This window comes from Dreissena polymorpha, chromosome 5, assembly GCF_020536995.1.
Source record: "Dreissena polymorpha isolate Duluth1 chromosome 5, UMN_Dpol_1.0, whole genome shotgun sequence".
In the NCBI taxonomy this organism is placed as follows: Eukaryota; Metazoa; Mollusca; class Bivalvia; order Myida; family Dreissenidae; genus Dreissena; species Dreissena polymorpha.
Window position 1 is genome coordinate 6608980 of NC_068359.1, and position 19906 is coordinate 6628885.

The window sequence follows — 19906 nt, forward strand, 5'->3', positions numbered from 1 at the left end:
CATTTGTTAACAAATTATTGCCATGTATGTCACACCTTCTCCTGCACAACAAAATTGTATAAAGGTAACTGTAATCAGCTTCTTTCTCGAATATTTTCTTTCCCAGAAGCGAAGTAGATTGGGGTATCCTGTATTATACTATATTAACCTTAGACGTCTTTATGTCTATGGATAAACCAACTCAAGATCAACATTCAAACTTGCATGGGTTGTTTTTTGATGTTTTGCATGTTACCAAAAATGTATCTGCTCTGGAACTCGTCATTTGATACCATATATTAGTTTGGGAGTTGAGCAATTGTGTAAGAACGTATTTTATTGCGAGTTTTGAAAAAAGGTATGAACTGACAATGGTTGTCAGATGCTTTTGAATTAAAAAAATAAATTGATATACTAGTATATAACTTGATGATAAAAACAGAACGTTGTTTACAAAGGATGAAGTCATTTAAAGAAAATAACGCGATTTGTAAAGTCAAAAAGTAGAAAATAAAAGGGCTTTAATAGTATCTTATAAATATTAAGACGAATACATCTGTGGTTGTAATTGGTTATAGTACATGGAAAGCAGGGTACAATGTGTTTTAGAGTATATTGCACTTAAATGAAAAATATGTATGAATTTGATATTTTATAGTTCGAAAGTAACCTTCCGGACAGAAATAAGAGTTCCACACATAGTGACAAATATCCCAAGACGCTGCAAGTCGCAATAATGTTAAGTTGTATTCACTCTGGATCAGCCGACAATTTATTATCCACCTCGGAAAAAAAATCGGAGGGGATATAGTAAAAGTCACTGTCTGTCTGTCTGTGCGTTCATCGTCTGTGCGTCCTTCCGTCCGAAACTTTGTCCAGAGCATAACTCTAAATCTATTCAATGGATTTACTTTAAAATATAAACAGATGGCAACTAGTAGACGTGCAGTGACCAAGAACCATAACTCTATCTTTTTTATTTTTTTTAAGTATCTCCCTTGATACAAATTCAAAGTAAATATTTATCCGGAGCATAACTCTAAATTTACTGAAGGGATTAACTTGAAACTTAAAATATAAACAGATGGCAAGTAGGAAAAGTACAGTGACTAAGAACCATAACTCTTATCTACCTTAGTTTTTGAATGATCTCCCTTTATTTAATTTTAAAGGAAATTTTTTGTCCGGAGCATCACTAAATCTACTGAAAGGATTCAATTGAAACTAGAAATATAAACAGATGTCAACTAGGAGAGGTGCAGTGACCATGAACCATTACTCTTTCGGCCGTAGTTTTTTAATTATCTCCCTTTATTATATTTATATGCCCCCCTTCGAAGAAGAGGGGGTATATTGCTTTGCTCATGTCGGTCTGTCCGTCCCTCCACCAGGTGGTTGTCAGACGATAACTCAAGAACGCTTGGGCCTAGGATCATGAAACTTCATAGGTACATTGATCATGACTTGCAGATGACCCCTATTGATTTTGAGGTCACTAGGTCAAAGGTCAAGGTCACGAAGACCCGAAATAGTAAAATGGTTTCTGGATGATAACTCAAGAACGCATACGCCTAGGGTCATGAAACTTCATGGGTAGATTGATCATGACTCGCAGATGACCCCTTTTGATTTTGAGGTCACTAGGTCAAAGGTCAAGGTCACGGTGACCCGAAATAGTAAAATGGTTTCCGGATGATAACTCAAGAACGCATACGCCTAGGATCATGAAACTTGATGGGTAGATTGATCATGACTCGCAGATGACCCTTATTGATTTTGAGGTCACTAGGTCAAAGGTCACGGTGACCCGAAATAGTAAAATGATTTTCGGATGATAATTCAAGAATGCATATGCCTAGGATCATGAAACTTTATAGGTAGATTGATCATGACTCGCAGATGACCCCTATTGATTTTCAGGTCAAAGGTCAAGGTCACTGTGACCCGAAATAGTAAAATGATTTTCGGATGATAACTCAAGAATGCATATGCCTAGGATCATGAAACTTCATAGGTAGATTGATCATGACTCGCAGATGACCCCTATTGATTTTTAGGTCACAAGGTCATGGTCACGGTGACCCGAAATAGTAAAATGATTTTCGGATGATAACTCAAGAACGCTTTTGCCTAGGATCATGACACTTCATAAGTACATTGATCGTGACTTGCAGATGACCCCTATTGATTTTCTGGTCACTAGGTCAAAGGTCAAGATCACAGTGACAAAAGTCGTATTCACACAATGGCTGCCAGTACAACGGACAGCCCATATGGGGGGCATGCATGTTTTACAAACAGCCCTTGTTTATTTATATTTTAATTATTTATAATTTAAAAATTATATTTATTTTCATAGTAAATATTTTAGCTCTTCAATTTTTATGCCCTCGGTAGGGTGGCATATAGCAGTTGAACAATCGGTGTGTCTGTCCGTCCGTCCGAAAAAAAACTTTAAAATTGGCCATAACTTTTTAAATATTGAAGATAGCACCTTGATATTTGGCATGCATGTGTATCTCATGGAGCTGCACATTTTGAGTGGTAAAATTTCAAGGTGAACATCATCCTTCAAGGTCTAGGGTCGAAAAAAACAAAGTCAAGGGAAGTAATAAGCTTTGAATGGACATAGTTATCTGACCTGCCCACGTATATATTTTTGTTAAATAAATCAAAGCGGTGCAGTGGGCGGCATTGTGTTTCTGACAAACACATTGTGGTAAAATTATTCAATATTGAACATAGCCACTTTATATATTTGGCATGCATGTGCATCTCATTGATTGATTTGTCAAAGTTTTTTTTTAAACGATATAATTATAATTTCTTTGATGTTCATTACATACCTGTGGACTTGTGTCCATAGATACATGATCAACTCTGGCTATGATATCTTTTAAACCACAGGCCTAGGTTGTCAGTGATGTCTGACATGGTCATAATTGACTGTGAGACCCTCCCCACCCCCCACCCCCGATTGGATTGGACACAATTCAAGGGAAGTAATAACCTTTAAAGGGGCCTCTTCACATATTTTGGCATATTTATAAGTTTTTCATTAAATGCTTTATATTGATAAATGTAAACATTGGATCTTAAAAGCTCCAGTAAAAAATCAAGAATATAATTAAAAAAAAGGAAAAAAAGTAGCCGGTACCAGGGCTCGAACCAGCGACCCCCGGAGTCCTGGAGTTGGTCTGAAGTAAAAACGCACTAGTCCTCTCGGCTATTGCGCCGTGTATACACAGCTGAAGTATTTTATACCTTATATAAGCAATATTTGTAGTTTCGTAGATTCAAACGACAACAACAGAACTCTCCAAATTATTCAATCGTTTCGCGTTGCAACGCTTTATAATTTTTAGGTTTTCAAATCGTCACAAGATGCATTTAATGGCTATATTCACGCCGGGTATGCGAATACTTCGTTGACGGATGGCACTTCACTAACAGAGAACAACAAACGCCACGCGCGAGAGGTAAGTTCCTCTGTTTTATTTAAAGTTATATCCTAAAGATTAGTTTTTAAGACAAGACACAGGGTCGAAGTTGATAAATGGTGTATCCTTTTGTATTGGGAATACACAATTTCACGGAAGAATGGTACAGTTTTGCCCAAAAAATAGAAAATTCGATCGGAAAACAGCATAAACTGGATGAACAGTAAACATTTTAACAAAATAAAACTACTTAGAATTATTGCAAGAAGTGTGCTATTCCAGCATGTAGAGTAATCACTGTGCTTCAAATACTGAAATTTTGATAGTATTCAATGAAATATAAACAAAGATAGTGCATGTTGTAATAGGTGGCATACATAAAGTTGCAGGCACTTTGTTTACCGATAAAGGGCACTTCAGATTACGGAGACTTTCAACAAAGCGGGCACTCTAATAACTGAGTTTTATCTTCTACCTTAAATGCATTTATTTATATTATGGCTATTCATACGAAACATTTTGAAAATATATTTTTCAAAAATCACATTACTATTAATTTATACTATGTTTATTATAATTGCAATTTTCAAGTAAGATAATATTTATTATTAAATAAATGTGTACATAAGGATTTTGTTTTTTATTGGTAACTTGAGATTCAGAGAAATGAAAATACAATGGATAATGCGGATCAACACAATCGTGTTTAATTTTACTTATAGCAGGGCTCTAGATAACGGTAGTGAAGGGGTCTTTATGAGGCAAATACACGTTTGTTCTTTATAAAATCCTATGTCGGTTGTGCTTATTTGAATCGCATCATCAAGACGATACTTATGCGTAGCAACAAAATTAAAAAGAGAATGGTAAAACTCCCTTAATTTTGAGTCCTGCTTATAGGGAGCACTTCCCTTTACGCAACGCTAACGTTTGCTCGAAGTGCGATTCACCTGACCCTAAATCACTGTATTGGTCGAGTTTAAAGAAACACGGGTAAAATTAAATCGTAAAAACAACTGATTCTGGAAAAAAGGAATGCGTACATAAAATGTTTAAATGCCATAATATGGAGTCAGTACTTAGTATACCCCCAAAAACGAAGTTTAGGGTGCTATATAGGATTGAACTTGTCTGTCTGTCGGTCCGTATTAAGTGTCCGCTTTCTCGGTTTTCATCCGATCTACACCAAACATGGTCAGAAGTGGTATCTAGATGATGTCTATGTCAAGTTTTAATATTGGTCATGACGGGTCAAAAACTAGGTCACGGGGTCACTTAGTGCGTTTTAAACATTCAGCATGGTGTCCGCTCTCTAATTCAAGTAGTGTTCATCCAATATTTTACCGTTCAACCGTTTAAAACGTAATTTAAAATATATGGTCATATAGATTTTACTCATTAGACATATCCAATTTGTGTAACATTTATCTTTCACATTTATACCAAATCATAATCATATTTCAAAGGGATAAGAACATGCTTCGGTAATTCGTTTTTTATTTGCGTACTAAGTACATACATTTTTATTTATTGCCTGCTTACTTTTACAGTATTCCACAGCGAGTTCTGCATTTTTTATTCACAAAAAACGAGTGTGTTATATCTGGAAAAAAGTGTCTAGATGTCGGGAAACGTAGTGCCATTGTTTTTTAGATGATCGGTAAACGAAGTGCAGATGAAAAATGTGCATGCGACTCTTAAAACATTTGAATTTTCTCAAATACATTAGAAAACTAAAATGTAACATGTTGTAACATTACTGGATATATTGATCTTTTATTTCGAATAGTAAGCACGTTCTTGATTTATTTCCAAGTATGTTTATTTTGTTAAAATATGTACTGATCATTCAATTCATGCTGATTATCGATGGAATTTTATCGTTTTTTTTTTTAAATAATTCACCGTTTTTCCGCGAATTTCTTTCTTCGCAATACGAAGTGCTATACCATTAATCACCCAAACAATGTTCTGTGTCTAAAAACCAAATAAACAGAACATAAATACAAAAAAGCTGAAGAACTCACCTCTCGCGCGTGGCGTTTGTTGTTCTCTGTTAGTGAAGTGCCATCCGCCAACGATGTATTCGCATACCCGGCGTGATATTGGACTATGGTAAATGTTCAGTAATACTGTTTCCTCACAAATATCATAACTAAAACGACAATTTGCGAATCTGAAACAACTTTTTTCAATTTTGTCAATTTACCAAACCGTGAAAAGATCCCTTTAAAGGGAGATGATTTCTATACCTGCCAAATGATAAATAGAAATGATATTTCAATGCTGCGCTGTAGGGGGCATTGTGTTTCTGACAAACACATCTCTTGTTAATATCTCCTTTTATCAAATTTTACAATAAAATTAATTTTAATTTGAATACTGATGTATTCACTGTAACATGAAAAGATGAGTTTAAGAAAAATACAGTGTTCAAGAACAGTAACTGTTTATAGTCTTCTTTTTTAATTGCATCCCTTTTTTTCATTTCCGTGAATTTTATTCTGTACAGCATAACTCCAGCACTATATAAGTTATTGACCATTGAAATATAAATAGATATGACAGGTGCCATGTTTTACAAATATTATTCTTCTCTCTAAAACAAATCAATCTGAACGCATCGGACAGTGGTCACCGTCTCCGGAGTGATAGAGTGGGAAATTGGATGTTCAAATATAGACTACACATTCATGTGTTCTGACTTATAATTTGGTTTATGTTATGTGAAACATGTTTGTTTTCAAAGTTCATAATACAACTCGTTTTTGTTTTTTTCATAAGAGATTTAGTCGTTGTGTTATCGATTGGATTGAATAGTGATAAAACGCCGCAAATAAATCGACTGTATGCACATCGCACTTGATAAACCAAAACTTAATTAGCAGTCTGTATGATCCTTCTCTCTTTAAACGCCTTAATATTAGCGGTGAAAATGAAACAATCTCGTTAACTTATGCAATATGCCATTACTTGAAACAAGTCAACATTTTTAGATGATTGTCAAAGTCACCCACTTTCTGTTACAATTCTACAATTCTCTTGATCATTTGTTCCTTCGGTAAGATATCGCGGACATTGAACAAGGCTACATGATTAAATCGCAAAATTAAGCCTTCTTTAATTTCCTCTTAATGATTACAAACATGGTATTTGTACATGCTTTGATTTCATCCATTCATTCGCCGTCTGCTTAACGTTGTTGTAATTTCAGTCTCTTTCACGCACAGGCCGTTTCATCCTTTATATCATCGATATGACTGAGCGGCGCAGGGCCCATTGACAGAAACAAAGTCGGGCTTTGATTAAGGTTTTATTACGCAACAAGCTTGTTCTGGTTAATTATCCGACGATGCATGTTTTGTCTAGCATTGCTTCAATAGTACATAGAACATACATTGGTAGAAAGAAGTGTTTGCGTATATATATATATAGTTGCAAAGTTTGAACATGGACCATTCTAAATATTCGTGTTATTTGACTGAAACATTGAGATTGGTACGTTTTCTTACGTATGAAGATATTTAAGTTTACTCGGCATCCTTTTAACCAAAGTTCCTTTTTGATTTAGTGTTGGATTAAAAGGATGATGTTGCTTTTGCAGATTTTTTTAGTATTTGTGTAAAATTTAACTTGCGCGTTTTGAACACAACTTTATTTTATTTTTTCCGTGTTTTTGTGTGTATATAGCAAATGTATCTAAAGTACGGAGGTAGAATTGTTATGTTCAGATTACGTCGTGGTTTATGACCGCAATGCATGTTAGCACTACCAATAGTTTGTTTTAATAAACGCTGGCTGCGACCAATTAGTCGAAAGAATTATAATTGTTAGCATAGTTATGCAATATTTATTATTTCCTTTTTCGAGTTCGTTTGTGGCAAGAGCATTCGCAGCATTTAATTAAACCAAATCAAAGCGATCAGATTTCTTTCTGAATGGTTTTCGATAATTTCAGCCATTTGAAGTAACTACTTAAATGTGTGTTGTTGTTATTTTTTTATTTTTAACGAGAACGTAAACAATCGTGTCTTATTTTCTGTAAGTCCAATTAATTGTTCATTGAAAATATAAAAACAGCAATAATTTTAATTCCTACATCAATTAATGCATTACATAACATTTATCCTACATTAATTCCTAATTAATTAATTTTCTATTCGACAAGGACGCCATTCAAGCGTGATTTTTGTGTCTTACTTTTACGCCGTTCCGAACACATTACCACCAACAGTCATTAAAAAACCTATGAACTGTTTTTTTCGCATGTACTAAAATGCAAGAAATATTCGATATAAGCACGTAAGATATGTACCGTGGTCAGAGGCGTTACCGATTGCGTACAAGTTTTATTTCAAGGACAAGTGAGGAGATAAAACAAACGTTATAAAAATTCAAGTTTAACGGGGATAAAACGCTCCGTTCAACGAGAATGTGCAATAACGGAATTTCAAGCAAAATGGCGGATATTACTGAAGATATTATTATTATTCTGCTCTTTGTCGTCAGAGGGTCAGTAACTGGTGAGTTATGTTTTTTTTACAATCGTTGTGCGTTGTATTTACTCTGATAATTTATTAAAGGGAAAATAAATATAATTGACAGTACCCTCTCGCAATTCATCAATGATTATGTGCCCTCTAAATTCACCAATGTGTTAACCTAAACTCTGCCAATGAATATATCCCTTCTAAATTGGCTCATAACTTTACCCGCCCCTCTCCCCTGCCCCCCCCCCCCACACACACATTATTCTGAGTCTGACAATTACTCTTTCCCCTCTTAATGCGACGATAAATGGACTCGTCTCTTTAACTGTAAATGACTACTTCCAAATTTTATCTGAAAATGAATGTTTCACTCTAAATCTTAAAAATGATTCCCCCGCCCTCGTCTAAACCCGCGAAAGACAAAAAATCGACCCATAGGTGCAAAGAGGTACCATGTGCCTTTTAATATCAATATCACATGGTACCTTTTTGCACCAGTGGTACGAAATCGAATACACTGTGCCTCACCATCAACAGAGGGAAGAACAAGGTTCAACACCAACGCATCTAACGACACATCCATCACATTAAAAAGCGAGGCGCTGGGGGAGGTGGACAGCTTCACCCAACTCGGCAGCATTTTGAACAACCATGGAGGAACGGATGCAGACGTCAGAACCCGCATCGGTAAAGCACGATAAGCCTCCCGTCAGCAGAGGAACATCTTGGATCCAGCGCAATTGACATCACCACCAAGATTATGCTCTTCAATACCACCGTGAGGCCACTACTCCTCCATGGAGCAGAAACCTGGAGGACAACTGTAACCACTGATACGAAAATACATGCCTTCATCAACACCTACCACAGAAAGATACTCAAGATCCGTTGTCCAGACAAGATCCCCAACGAAAATATATGGAAAAGAACAAGGAAGCAGCCCGTTGAAGAAGACATCCTTCAGAAACGTTGGCGATGGATAAATCACACCCTTCGCAAGCCTGCATCCAATACGAAAAGAAGAACCCCAAGGCAAATGAAAAAATAGGACGCATAGAAACACCTGGCGCCGCGACCTGTATGCAGATGGTAGGCAGATGTACTAAACGTGGCGGCAGCTGAAGAGGCTCGCCCAGAACCGAGGCGCTTCGAGAAAGCTTTCCGTCCAAGACGGAAACACAGGCGAAGATGATGAGATGAGATGAAACCCTGAAAGAACAATAACTACACGTTCTTTTATTCTGACTGTACCCCCTTTCAATCCGCGATATTCCCATATTACTGTGTCTTCTGAATCAGCATCGATCTTTCTGAATCGGGGTGGGGGGGGGGGTCAGACTCATTTCGTTTCCTTATCGATGCATGTTCACCGCAGGCGAGGAATTGTACACCAGTCCGCGTCATTACGTATTGAATCTGAACCAGTCCGGATGGCACGATGCGAAGGAGATTTGCGAACTTAGGGGAGGACGTCTGGCCACGCTGTACGATATCGCCACACTGCCAGACCTTGAACTTCAGCCAGCCATGTCGGGGTAGGTTTTCATTCACATGATCATCGATGATGATAATGATGATGATTATGATGATGATGATTTTGATGATGATGATGATGATGATGATGATGATGATGATGATGATGATGGTGATGATGGTATGATGATGATGATGATGATGATGATGGTGATGGTGATGATGATGATGATGATGATGATGATGATGATGATGATGATGATGATGATGATGATGATGATGACGATGCATATTTACTTTATGCTTCTTTGAGATGACTACAGTCACGTCACTTTTGGTGCCGAGTCAAAATCCTGAACTATAATTTTTTAGGACTGACGGTCTAATTTGGATCGGGCTGCAAAGAACGTCCAGTGTCACCGTGAACTGGTCGTGGCAGTACCCGGAAGACAAGGTCACGTGGTATAACTGGCACTATCAAGGGACAGATGGCATACTCAGTGACGTCGAATGTGTCGCCGTCTCCGTATCGAGTCCGTATGGTTGGCATGTTACAGAATGCTCCAGACGACTGCCACATCTGTGTCAGTACAAAGACGGTGTGTTGTATAGTTGAAACGGAGATATAATATCTTGTACAATGTATTGTAATAATAACGACCCAGAAACAATAACAGGGTAGAATTTTACAGTCCGCTAAACTTTTATTTAAAGTTAGTGACCAATTGCCCTCGCCTAAGGCATACTTTAAAACTATTTAGATATTGATTATTCAACAAATTAACGAGTGCAATCCTGTCAAAAAGTATATCGTCGACAAATATAAGTCACATAAATCACGACCGTTAATCACGGGTGCCACCCCTATGTGATGCATTAATTAATGAGCCAATGCTACTTCGGAGGTGGCGCTAAGGACCGGATGTTTTGAACTCTCACGGATAATTCTAAAGGGTGAGCTTGTATTATGTTTTTAACATATTTTTTTTATCGGGCAATATAGTACGATTGAGCGAAGATTTCTTCATCCATAAATTTACAGTAAGATACAATCACAACCCATATGGAAACGTAAGGACATTTAAAAGTTGTGGCATCGTGGAGTTTTTGAAATCAAATTCGTATTTTTTGCCTAAATGACGAGCACTTTTCCACACGATTAATACTCTTACGTAATTAAACGATTACGTTCAACATATACTAGTTGCTGCATGCACAAACACATTTGTTTCTTGTAGATCTAATAGATAATTTTGTATTTGTCCAAAAGAGGAGCAGCCAATGCCAAAGATGTGATGCTAAGGAGATGAGAAGGTGCTAATACACGATATATGAATCATCACAAGACTAATACATATATATTTACAACTTTTTTTTTTCATAGAGTGTTTGTGTTTTCTGTATAAATGTGGGTTCACGTATTAACGTTGAAAAAAACAAGAAGAAATATGAAAAAAGAACATTGCCTATAGAATGTATACATATAAAACAAAAACACACTGAATAATTATCTGTGACAATTCAAAACATCCGGTCCTAACCGCCACCTCGGAAGTAGCATTGGCTCATAGTGCATCGCAAAACAGAGGAAGCGCCCGATATTAACGCCCGTGTTATTTTTAGTGATGACAATGTGCGTACATCCAATTAACTTGCTTAAATTTTTCTTCGCTAGTGTACTCCGACCCGTTCAGGTCTCTAGAAAATGATTAGGCGATTATCTATACATGAAATCGTAACTGTTTGTATCCACTGTACCAGAGAATCGCAATACCGATGATATTTCGTTTATTCACTTGTTACCGTTTTTATTCACTGTCCCAGAAGGGCGATGCCAATTCCGTGCGTTTGAGAACTGGACCATTACCGCGTACAACTATGTATACATGTACCAGAAGACGTTGGAAGACTGCAAGAAGTTCTGCATCCAGGAAGCCGTACGTATGCTTGCTGTAAAGGGCTGTGATTGCGCTAGCTACTAAATTTCAGCTGCTTTCATCTTTTCAAAACCGAGACATTTTAAAGAGAAATAGTGTCCAAGTTTGCAAAGATCTCTTAAAACGTGAAGTGTTTTTGTAAATCCTGTGAGTTTGACTGCATGTTTTATTTCATCTGAGGCATTAAATGCCATATACATGTACACATAAAAGTTAAAACGTGTGACCGGGTATATGTATAAAAGGGCAGACTTGCTCTACAAGAAATTAAGTACCTTGCTCTAATAGTTTCAACAGGTATATATTGAAATCTCCTTACATGTATGATATATACGTAGGCTTTATTCCAATGTTGAATAGAAAAAACAATGATAACACAGTTGACGTCATGTCAATTTTAATTAAAATGACGCGTATATGTGTCTCGTTCTGTGAAAATTGGGAAAATGCACGTGCGTAAAGTGTCGTCCCAGATTTCTCAGAACAAGGCTCTTATGTATTTATACGAACGCATGTATATAAAAGCATAAGCTCCAAAATGCACGCGAGTTACCGGGAGGATACACAAATATTCGTCAATGCTTTAAAATTTTATGTTTAACCCATTTATGCCTAGTGGACTCTCCTATCCTTCTAAATTGGATCAATTTATTTCCAAAATTAGGGATGTCTAGTATATTTATTTCTATATTTAGAATATTTCTTACAGAAAAATCCTTTAAGCAAACAGCGCAGACCATGATGAGACGACGCATCATGCGGCGTCTCATCTGGGTCTACGCTGTTTGCCAAGGCCTTTTTTCTAGACGCTAGGCATAAATGGGTTAAAACAACAATTAGTTATATTGTATTTCGCTTTCATGTAATTTGTCTAGGGTAACACCTGTCAGTCCTTTGATTACCGCCCCAATGACGGCATCTGCCAGTTCAACAGCGGCAACCGCTGGACACTTGCTGACTACTACGCCTTCACAAACGGCTGGGTGTACTATCACCGCACGTGCAATTCAGGTACGGACGAAGGTCCCACCCCGTATTCATAATTACATCAATTTATTTTGAAGAGAGTTGTACATGAACGAACCATGTTCCCATCCCCGTGATTTAAATGTGCAATTTCATTACAGCATGTACATGTATAGCTATTTATTGGGAAAGCAACAGCAACATAAAAGTAGGAGTTATGTACATGTAAAGCTTTTAACCGATATCGTTCTAAGAAATCGAACTAGTTGGATAGCAATCCCACATAACGGACTGCACAGGCTAATCTGGGACGAAACTTTACGCACATGCATTATGCCTAGTTTTCTTAGAACGCGACTCATATGATAAAGTAAATAAACACATATCTCTACCACCGTTATGACGTGACATTGAGTACCTCGTGTGTATCCCATCGGTTCAGGCGGTATCATCCTATCTCAAAAACGGTATTAAGTCTTGCAACTAAGCTTGCATCACATAATGAACTTAATTTTGTTTCCAAGCAATGAATGATTTATCACAGTGTCTTAATTATGGATGATTCCTAGTGTAATTCTGTGTTTTTATTTACGATTCTATGTGAAACAAGCATAGACAGTTTTCGACGAATAGACACTGATATATTATGAATATTGCAAATGATATACGTAACGACTGAATATGATCTGTTATACATACAACTTTTTAAATTGTGGTAAAACATTAATAGTTTGCCTTAATTTTAAAATGAAAAGAAATCTGTTAAACGCCCTCATTAAGGTCTAATAAAAGATTTGTGTAAAGCCATTATTATGAATAGCTGCTCTTATCAATGTTACATCCTCATTATGCAAGATGTGAGCATGTCAATCCCACGAATTATGTATCTTCATAGACATTAGAAGATTTGTCTACGATAACGTATTTATCATGAATCTTACAATAGTTTGATATATTTATAACGTTTAAATTACGAATGTGAAAACAGATCTGTATTTGATCAATATACATGTTTCAGGCGAAGTAACTGGAGAGTTGTCAATTTTTCCAAGTTCCGCAATGGATATTACTTCTACATATTTTTCCCAAAGTCCAGACGATTGGGGTTTGTATATCAAATGTTTTAGATGTATAGAGATTGTCTCATGATGCCTGCAAATCATCGTTCGGAGAACATACATTCGCTACGTTTCGTCTATTTAACACCTGAATTGTCCAGTTGTGTCAAAACTAAGCAGGTTGCCTATATGAAAATATAACATATCAATACTAAAACAGTGAATGAGCTTCATTATTCAATCCAGATGATAAAAATGATTTAAACATCTCTAATTTTATTCCCCGTGTTGTAATCTTTCCAAAAGTTGTTGATGTACGGATAGTTACTATAATTCAACGTAACCCGCCAGGTACTATTGTTTGAGGTAGGTATAAAGTATCGTCATCAACATGTTTTTCCAATATCCGATAAAAAGCGAAGTATACTTTCACTGTTCTAGAGATAAACGGAATCTCAGTTTCCACATCGCGAACGAAACCCGTTCTAATTTCGTCATTCAACGACGTCACACGGACACCATACACGGCAATTACACACGACGTCATAATTACACACACTGTTCTTGTCACACAGAACGTATACAACACTCACAACGTGACGTCAACGGTAACCGAATACATGACGTCATACGTCACTGTTGTTCAAACTTCAACTACAGTGGTCCAATGGACGCCGATATCAACAAACATTAGCGAAGAAAACTATACTGATCCGGTGCATGGGCTCAGAGAGATGGGAGAGCAAGCAATGGAGAGGAAGAAAGCGATGACTAAGATAAGCGTGTACGAAAAGCGAGCTTCCGCAAAATTCATGGGCTATGTGGCCATCATATTCATTGTCTGTAGCGTTGGAAGTTTAGTGGTGTTTGACATGTTATCCATATGTCAGAAAGTGAAATGCTGCAATGCAAAACACGGCCAACGCATTGCTTACCGCAAGAAAGGTTCAATTACGAAAAGAGAAAATCGTAAAGCGACTAATGATATGAACAGACAGAAATATAACGGCGAAAACGAGAGGGGAGCAAGAGACGACGGCGCTGAAATGTGGGGTCAGTGACATTGAATATAGCTGACCAGTAAAACAAACGAATGTTGTGGACAAATGCACGCATGATGATAAACGCGCATCAATGTTGTTTTAGGATAGAATTACAAAATCGGATATTGGTCACAAACAAACTGGCTGTCGGAAATAGAACCTATAACGTGTCCATCAAAGACGAAGTGTGCGGCGTGGTCAAGACCACAGTAATGCTTCGGAGACCGATGGCATTTCAACTTAAGCACGTGATCATATTGGTCACCTGGGTTGCGATATTCAGTAATGGTGTATGCGGACACGAAGTTGTCAGTTACTTGTGAGCGCTGGACAAAAAGAAATTACATACTTCTGACATTATTTTTTGCTATACAAGGCCATAGACTATCGGTCAGCCAATTTTAGTCCCAGAAAATAAACCATAAACTTTAAAGGTACCAGACACTTGTTATCTTATTTTATGTTAATAAGTTCCTTTGCTTTGCCATTGTTAACCGTCTTGATAGAAGTCAAATCGACAAACACCGTAGGCAAAGCAAGCGAAAAGTAACTTTGTAAAATATTATAAGTTCAAAGTTTATCACAAACCAATGCATCGGTCTACCTATCGGGCACATTGCATGCACAAGCTCTCGTACTGCTGTCTGAAGTTTTCTTTCACAGTGTGCAAGCTTGGTTGCCTGAGTTCTTACTTGAACATACCAAGGAGAATTGAAAATCGCCAAGTCATTTTTTAAGAACCTGAGGAGAGCAATACAATATTTTATAATCAATAAATTATGAAAAAGATGTATACATCAATTCTTTAAATAATATTGCACACAATATAGATCTAATATAATATCTTTATCAGTATTAATGCAACTTCATAATGTTTGCGTTTCATTCTAATCCACAGACAGATGATATCAGAAGATTTCTTAGGTAAACATATGGCTTCAAAGGCTTCCCTGATCAAATCGAATGGGCCGCGCTCTGTAAAAATGGGGTTTAATGCATGTGCGTAATGTGTCGTCCCAGATTAGACTGTGCAGTCCGAACAGGCTAATCAAGGTTCTTGACGAAAATCCAGTGTAGGCGGAAAGTGTAGTCCCTGATAAGCCTGTGGAGACTCATCTGGGACGACACTTAACGCACACGCATAAACCCCTTTTTACAGAGCAGGGCTCAATTGTACATGTTACAAAGTTAAGTTTGATACACTTAGCAGAATCACTGTCAAAAGACTGACATCAATATGCTCGCTCATTTATAACAGTGTGGCTTAGAATTTCAATATCATAGATCCCTGATCTGTGTCTACATTTTACCACAGTGGCATAAATTGGACAACTTTGATAGAGGACCACGATACGATACTACCAACAAATATTCACATCTCTTGGCATTGTCATTTAAGAGAAGATTTGTATGGCCCGTTATCTAATTATGCCAGTGGCAAAAAAGTGATTTATAGATTCTTTAGCTTAGTCTAAACCTTTTCATTTTAGATCGATTGCATCGAAAGCCATATGCTTATTTGAAACGCTCTCGAGTAAATTTCATAGGACTAAAACCAGTACTTGGCGTCTTTGGAGGATATCTAAAGAAAGTTCCCACAATTGGAATCGAACCCATGACCTCCCGGCCGCAAGGCGGGCACCATATCCACTACGCCACGGCGACATTGAAGCCTTGAATCCTTCTTTAAACCTCCCGTCCGTACGAGGTTAAATCTATATAAAAAGTTTCGTATAACATTAATACCGCTTGCAAGTAGGCTTTGATTCTTGCATGAATATTATATTGACGCATTTTCAACACGCCCATATTACATGGGTTAATTTTGACATTGATGTTAACGTAGTTTTGGACTTATTTAGAAGGTCTTTATTAAACCCAATGACGCATATCGTCTAACAACAATTCTTTTCCTACAAAGTTTTATATATATTTGTATTTGCACAAGCTGTAGCGAAGATTTTTTTTCAGTTAAGCTAATTCTTGTATTGTTGTTAATTCGTGCCAAACTATCGAGAATTTTCATCCAAGTGATTTGAAAAGCTATGCCGGAAAAAAACATTTAAAAAGCCTACGCAATTCATGCAGTCAAACTCTTTTATTTCCATTTAAGAATCCACATAGTAAACAGGAACCATAAAAAGAAATAAGAAAGCGAAATATAAGAAATAAACGAACGGCACTTATTACACATGTGAATCCGCTCTGGGTAACGGGGGTTAATGCACGTGCGTAACGTGTCGTCCCAGATAAGCATGTGAAGTCCGCAAAGGGTAATCAGGGACGACACTTTCCGCCTTAACTTGATTTTCGGTAAAGAGGGACTAAACTGAAACTAAAAATGCCATAAAAGCGGAAAGTGTCGTCCCTGATTAGCCTGTGCGTACTGCACAGGCTAATCTGAGACGATACTTCACGCACAAGTATTAAGCCTAGTTTTCTCAGAACGCGACGCATATCTATCGGCAGCATACGCATAAGTACCACCTTTACCAATCCCACTGCCGCTGAAACTGTTATTGGTCGCCAGAACCGCTAGCAACATCAGCGGCCACGACAATGTTGAACACATTCCTCCTTAGCTTCTCCATTTTCGTTTAAAATGCTGGAAACATCTTTGCGAGGATGACGAACAGTTTGAGTTTGCACTCCTCAAATCGGGCAACATAAAAATGAAGGCTCAAAATGGAGTTGACTTGAATGCATACGTAACAAAACGCGTAAAAGAGCTTTCTGTGAGGAGTATTTCTGTTTTCAAAGCTTGTCTCGCGAACAATGAGGTGTATCACCATGAAAGAATGCAGAATTACAAATACTAGTACATGGACAATTTTGATAATTGTTTTCGTTGTAGAAAATGTCTTGCGCTCATTCGGCTAACCTTGTTCATGTTCATATGAAATGCCGAAGATCTTAGCGCTGCGATTTCACGCTTGTGTCGCATCGCAATCCTGTGGATGATGACGTAGGAGCAGCATACTCACAGTTCCGCAAGTAGAAGCAGTGACATCATGTACAGACGAACCGAACGAGTAGCATCCCAAAAATCGCAGCCGTCAAAACGTCCATTACATGTGACGTTGAACCCGAATAATGTAACGGCTGATATTGTAATACACAACAGTGTCCGCAGACTTAATATAACGATCAATACTTTTGTGCGCGTAACAATTCGAGAGTACGTGATATGCGCTAGAAGAGAAACCGCTCGCTCGGCGGACAGACAGGCGACGGACAGCATGTTGATCAGAACCGTACCTCCAGTTAATACAAAGCGTATGATCAACATGCATGTGCTTGCCATCCCATGCCAAAACATAAGGATTTGACATATCAAAAGTGAGAGACATGAGATTCCATCGCTGATAATAAAATTCATTGAGACATACCGGCATTGGAAAGGAATCAGTCTACACTGACTCAGTATGATGACACCCGCAAAGTCACAGAGCAAGATGAGTATGGCGAATATCGCCAGGATTTTATTACCAACAATCACCAAATCGGTGAAATCTCTATTATCCCAAAGGGCTGATAGGTTGTGTTGCCTATCTGGCTCAAAAGCGACGCATTCGTGTGCTCCATTGTTTTCCTTTGCCCTGTGAGTAAATAAAATACGGTTAGTCTGTCAACTAGTTAGATCTATGAACTAAATCGAACCTAAATAAATGGCCCGTGCTCTGTGAGAAAAAAGGTTTAATGCATGTGCGTGAAGTGTCGTTCCTGCATAGGCTAATCTGGGATGACACTTAACGCACATGATTTAAACCCCCTTTTCACAGAGCAAGGAACTAGAATAATTGTGTCGACACAACATTAAATGACAGTGATTGATAAAGACTTGTACAAAAACACATAGTCTGAACAATGACACGTTTTCTATAATATGTGTCTTTTGTTCTGATAAAACTGGGCATAATACATGTGCGTACAGTGTCGTCCGAGATTAGCCTGTGCAGTCCGCACAGGCTAATAAGGGACGACACTTTCCGCCTTAACTTAATTTTCGGTAAGGAAGGACTTCCTTGAAACTTAAAATACCATTAAAGCGGAAAGTGTCGTCCCTGATTAGCCTGTGCGGACTGCACAGGCTAATCTGGGACGACACTTTACGCACACGAATTAAGCCCAGTTTTCTCAGAACAAGACTTAATATCAGGGACGACACGTTTCGTTTTTATGATATTTTTCTTTTAATAAAGTCTCTTCTTAGCGAAAATCCAGTTAAGACATAAAGTGTCGTCCCTGATTAGCCTGTGCGGACTGCAGATGAACTACCTAAATGTGTAGATGATTTGTCAAGGAATAAATTATGGCTGCGATCAATATTTGGCCAAATGTTGGCACTTTGTGTGTTTTCTATAGTCATGAAAAATAGGTATTCTCCTATTTAGGTCGCTCTTTTGTCTTAAGCCACTATGGAATATAAAGTCTCCTGAACTGTATGTATTCAACTTATCTTTAACTGCTTCGTAGATTGAGCCCATACTGTCACTGCTGAATGATCATATAGATACTAAATCTATATGGGCCGTGTTCTGTGAAAAGTGGGTTTAATGCCTGTGCTTCCCGCTTTTATGTTATGTTTCTTTTTTAGTAAGTCTCTTTATATCAAATATCCAGTTTAAGCGGAAAATGTCGTCACTGACTAGACTGTGCTCACTACACAGGCTAATCTGGGACGACACTTGACGCACATGCATTAAACCCACTTTTCATAGGGCGCAAATCATGTAAAGGTCATTATCAATCAAAGAGGTTAAAGATGAAACGACAAAAAAAAAGTTAAAATACGGCTGGTATGCTTTTGACAGACAATGTTTTTACAAGTAAACATAACAGAGTTTTTGTTATGTAATATTGGATGTAGCTGGTGTGATAAGACCAGTCCGACGATTTTTACACTATTGATCGATGAATTATCTACGAAGTAACGAGAAAAATGTGGCTCTGGTATATTGATAACTAATGAAATTCACGACATCAAAATGTCAAATGCTCGCAGATGATGTAGCTAGTTGTGCCGAAACAGCAATTACATTATTACAGCAAATAAACGTTATTGACGAATTTTGTGCCTTAACTGGAATGGAAATTAATATATATATATATATATATATATATATATATATATATATATATATATATATATATATATATATATATATATATATATATATATATATATATATATATATATAAACAAAGAAATAATTGTATTTAGAAACAGTGGACCCTTAAGACATTAAGAACATAGGAGTTTCCGAGACGCGTGAATAAATACTACCTCTGTTTATAAATTCATGGGATTATTGTTTGCATCAAAACTATCTTGGAGCGCTACACATGAAAAGCTAAGTACACAAGAACAAAAAGCAATTTTTGCTTATAACAATTACAAAAAAAATCATTTGGGAATTTTACAGATTAAGATTTATTTATGTTGTTCGATAGTATGATAAAACTGATTCTGTGTTATGGACAACAAATCTGGGGGTTCTAGTTTATTGACTTGATTGA

The 19906-nt window shown here is 37.2% G+C and overlaps 1 protein-coding gene across 1 annotated transcript; it reads left to right on the forward strand.

Moving 5' to 3' along the window:
* Positions 1-7878: 7878 nt before the first annotated feature.
* Positions 7879-14805, forward strand: LOC127881336 (uncharacterized). Its single transcript, XM_052429095.1, has 9 exons — positions 7879-7942; positions 8408-8596; positions 8716-8877; positions 9285-9444; positions 9755-9981; positions 11207-11319; positions 12195-12330; positions 13304-13390; positions 13785-14805. The coding sequence occupies exons 1-9, from the start codon at positions 7879-7881 to the stop codon at positions 14402-14404; spliced, it is 1758 nt and encodes a 585-aa protein (XP_052285055.1). The 3' UTR covers positions 14405-14805.
* The last annotated feature ends 5101 nt before the right edge of the window (positions 14806-19906 follow it).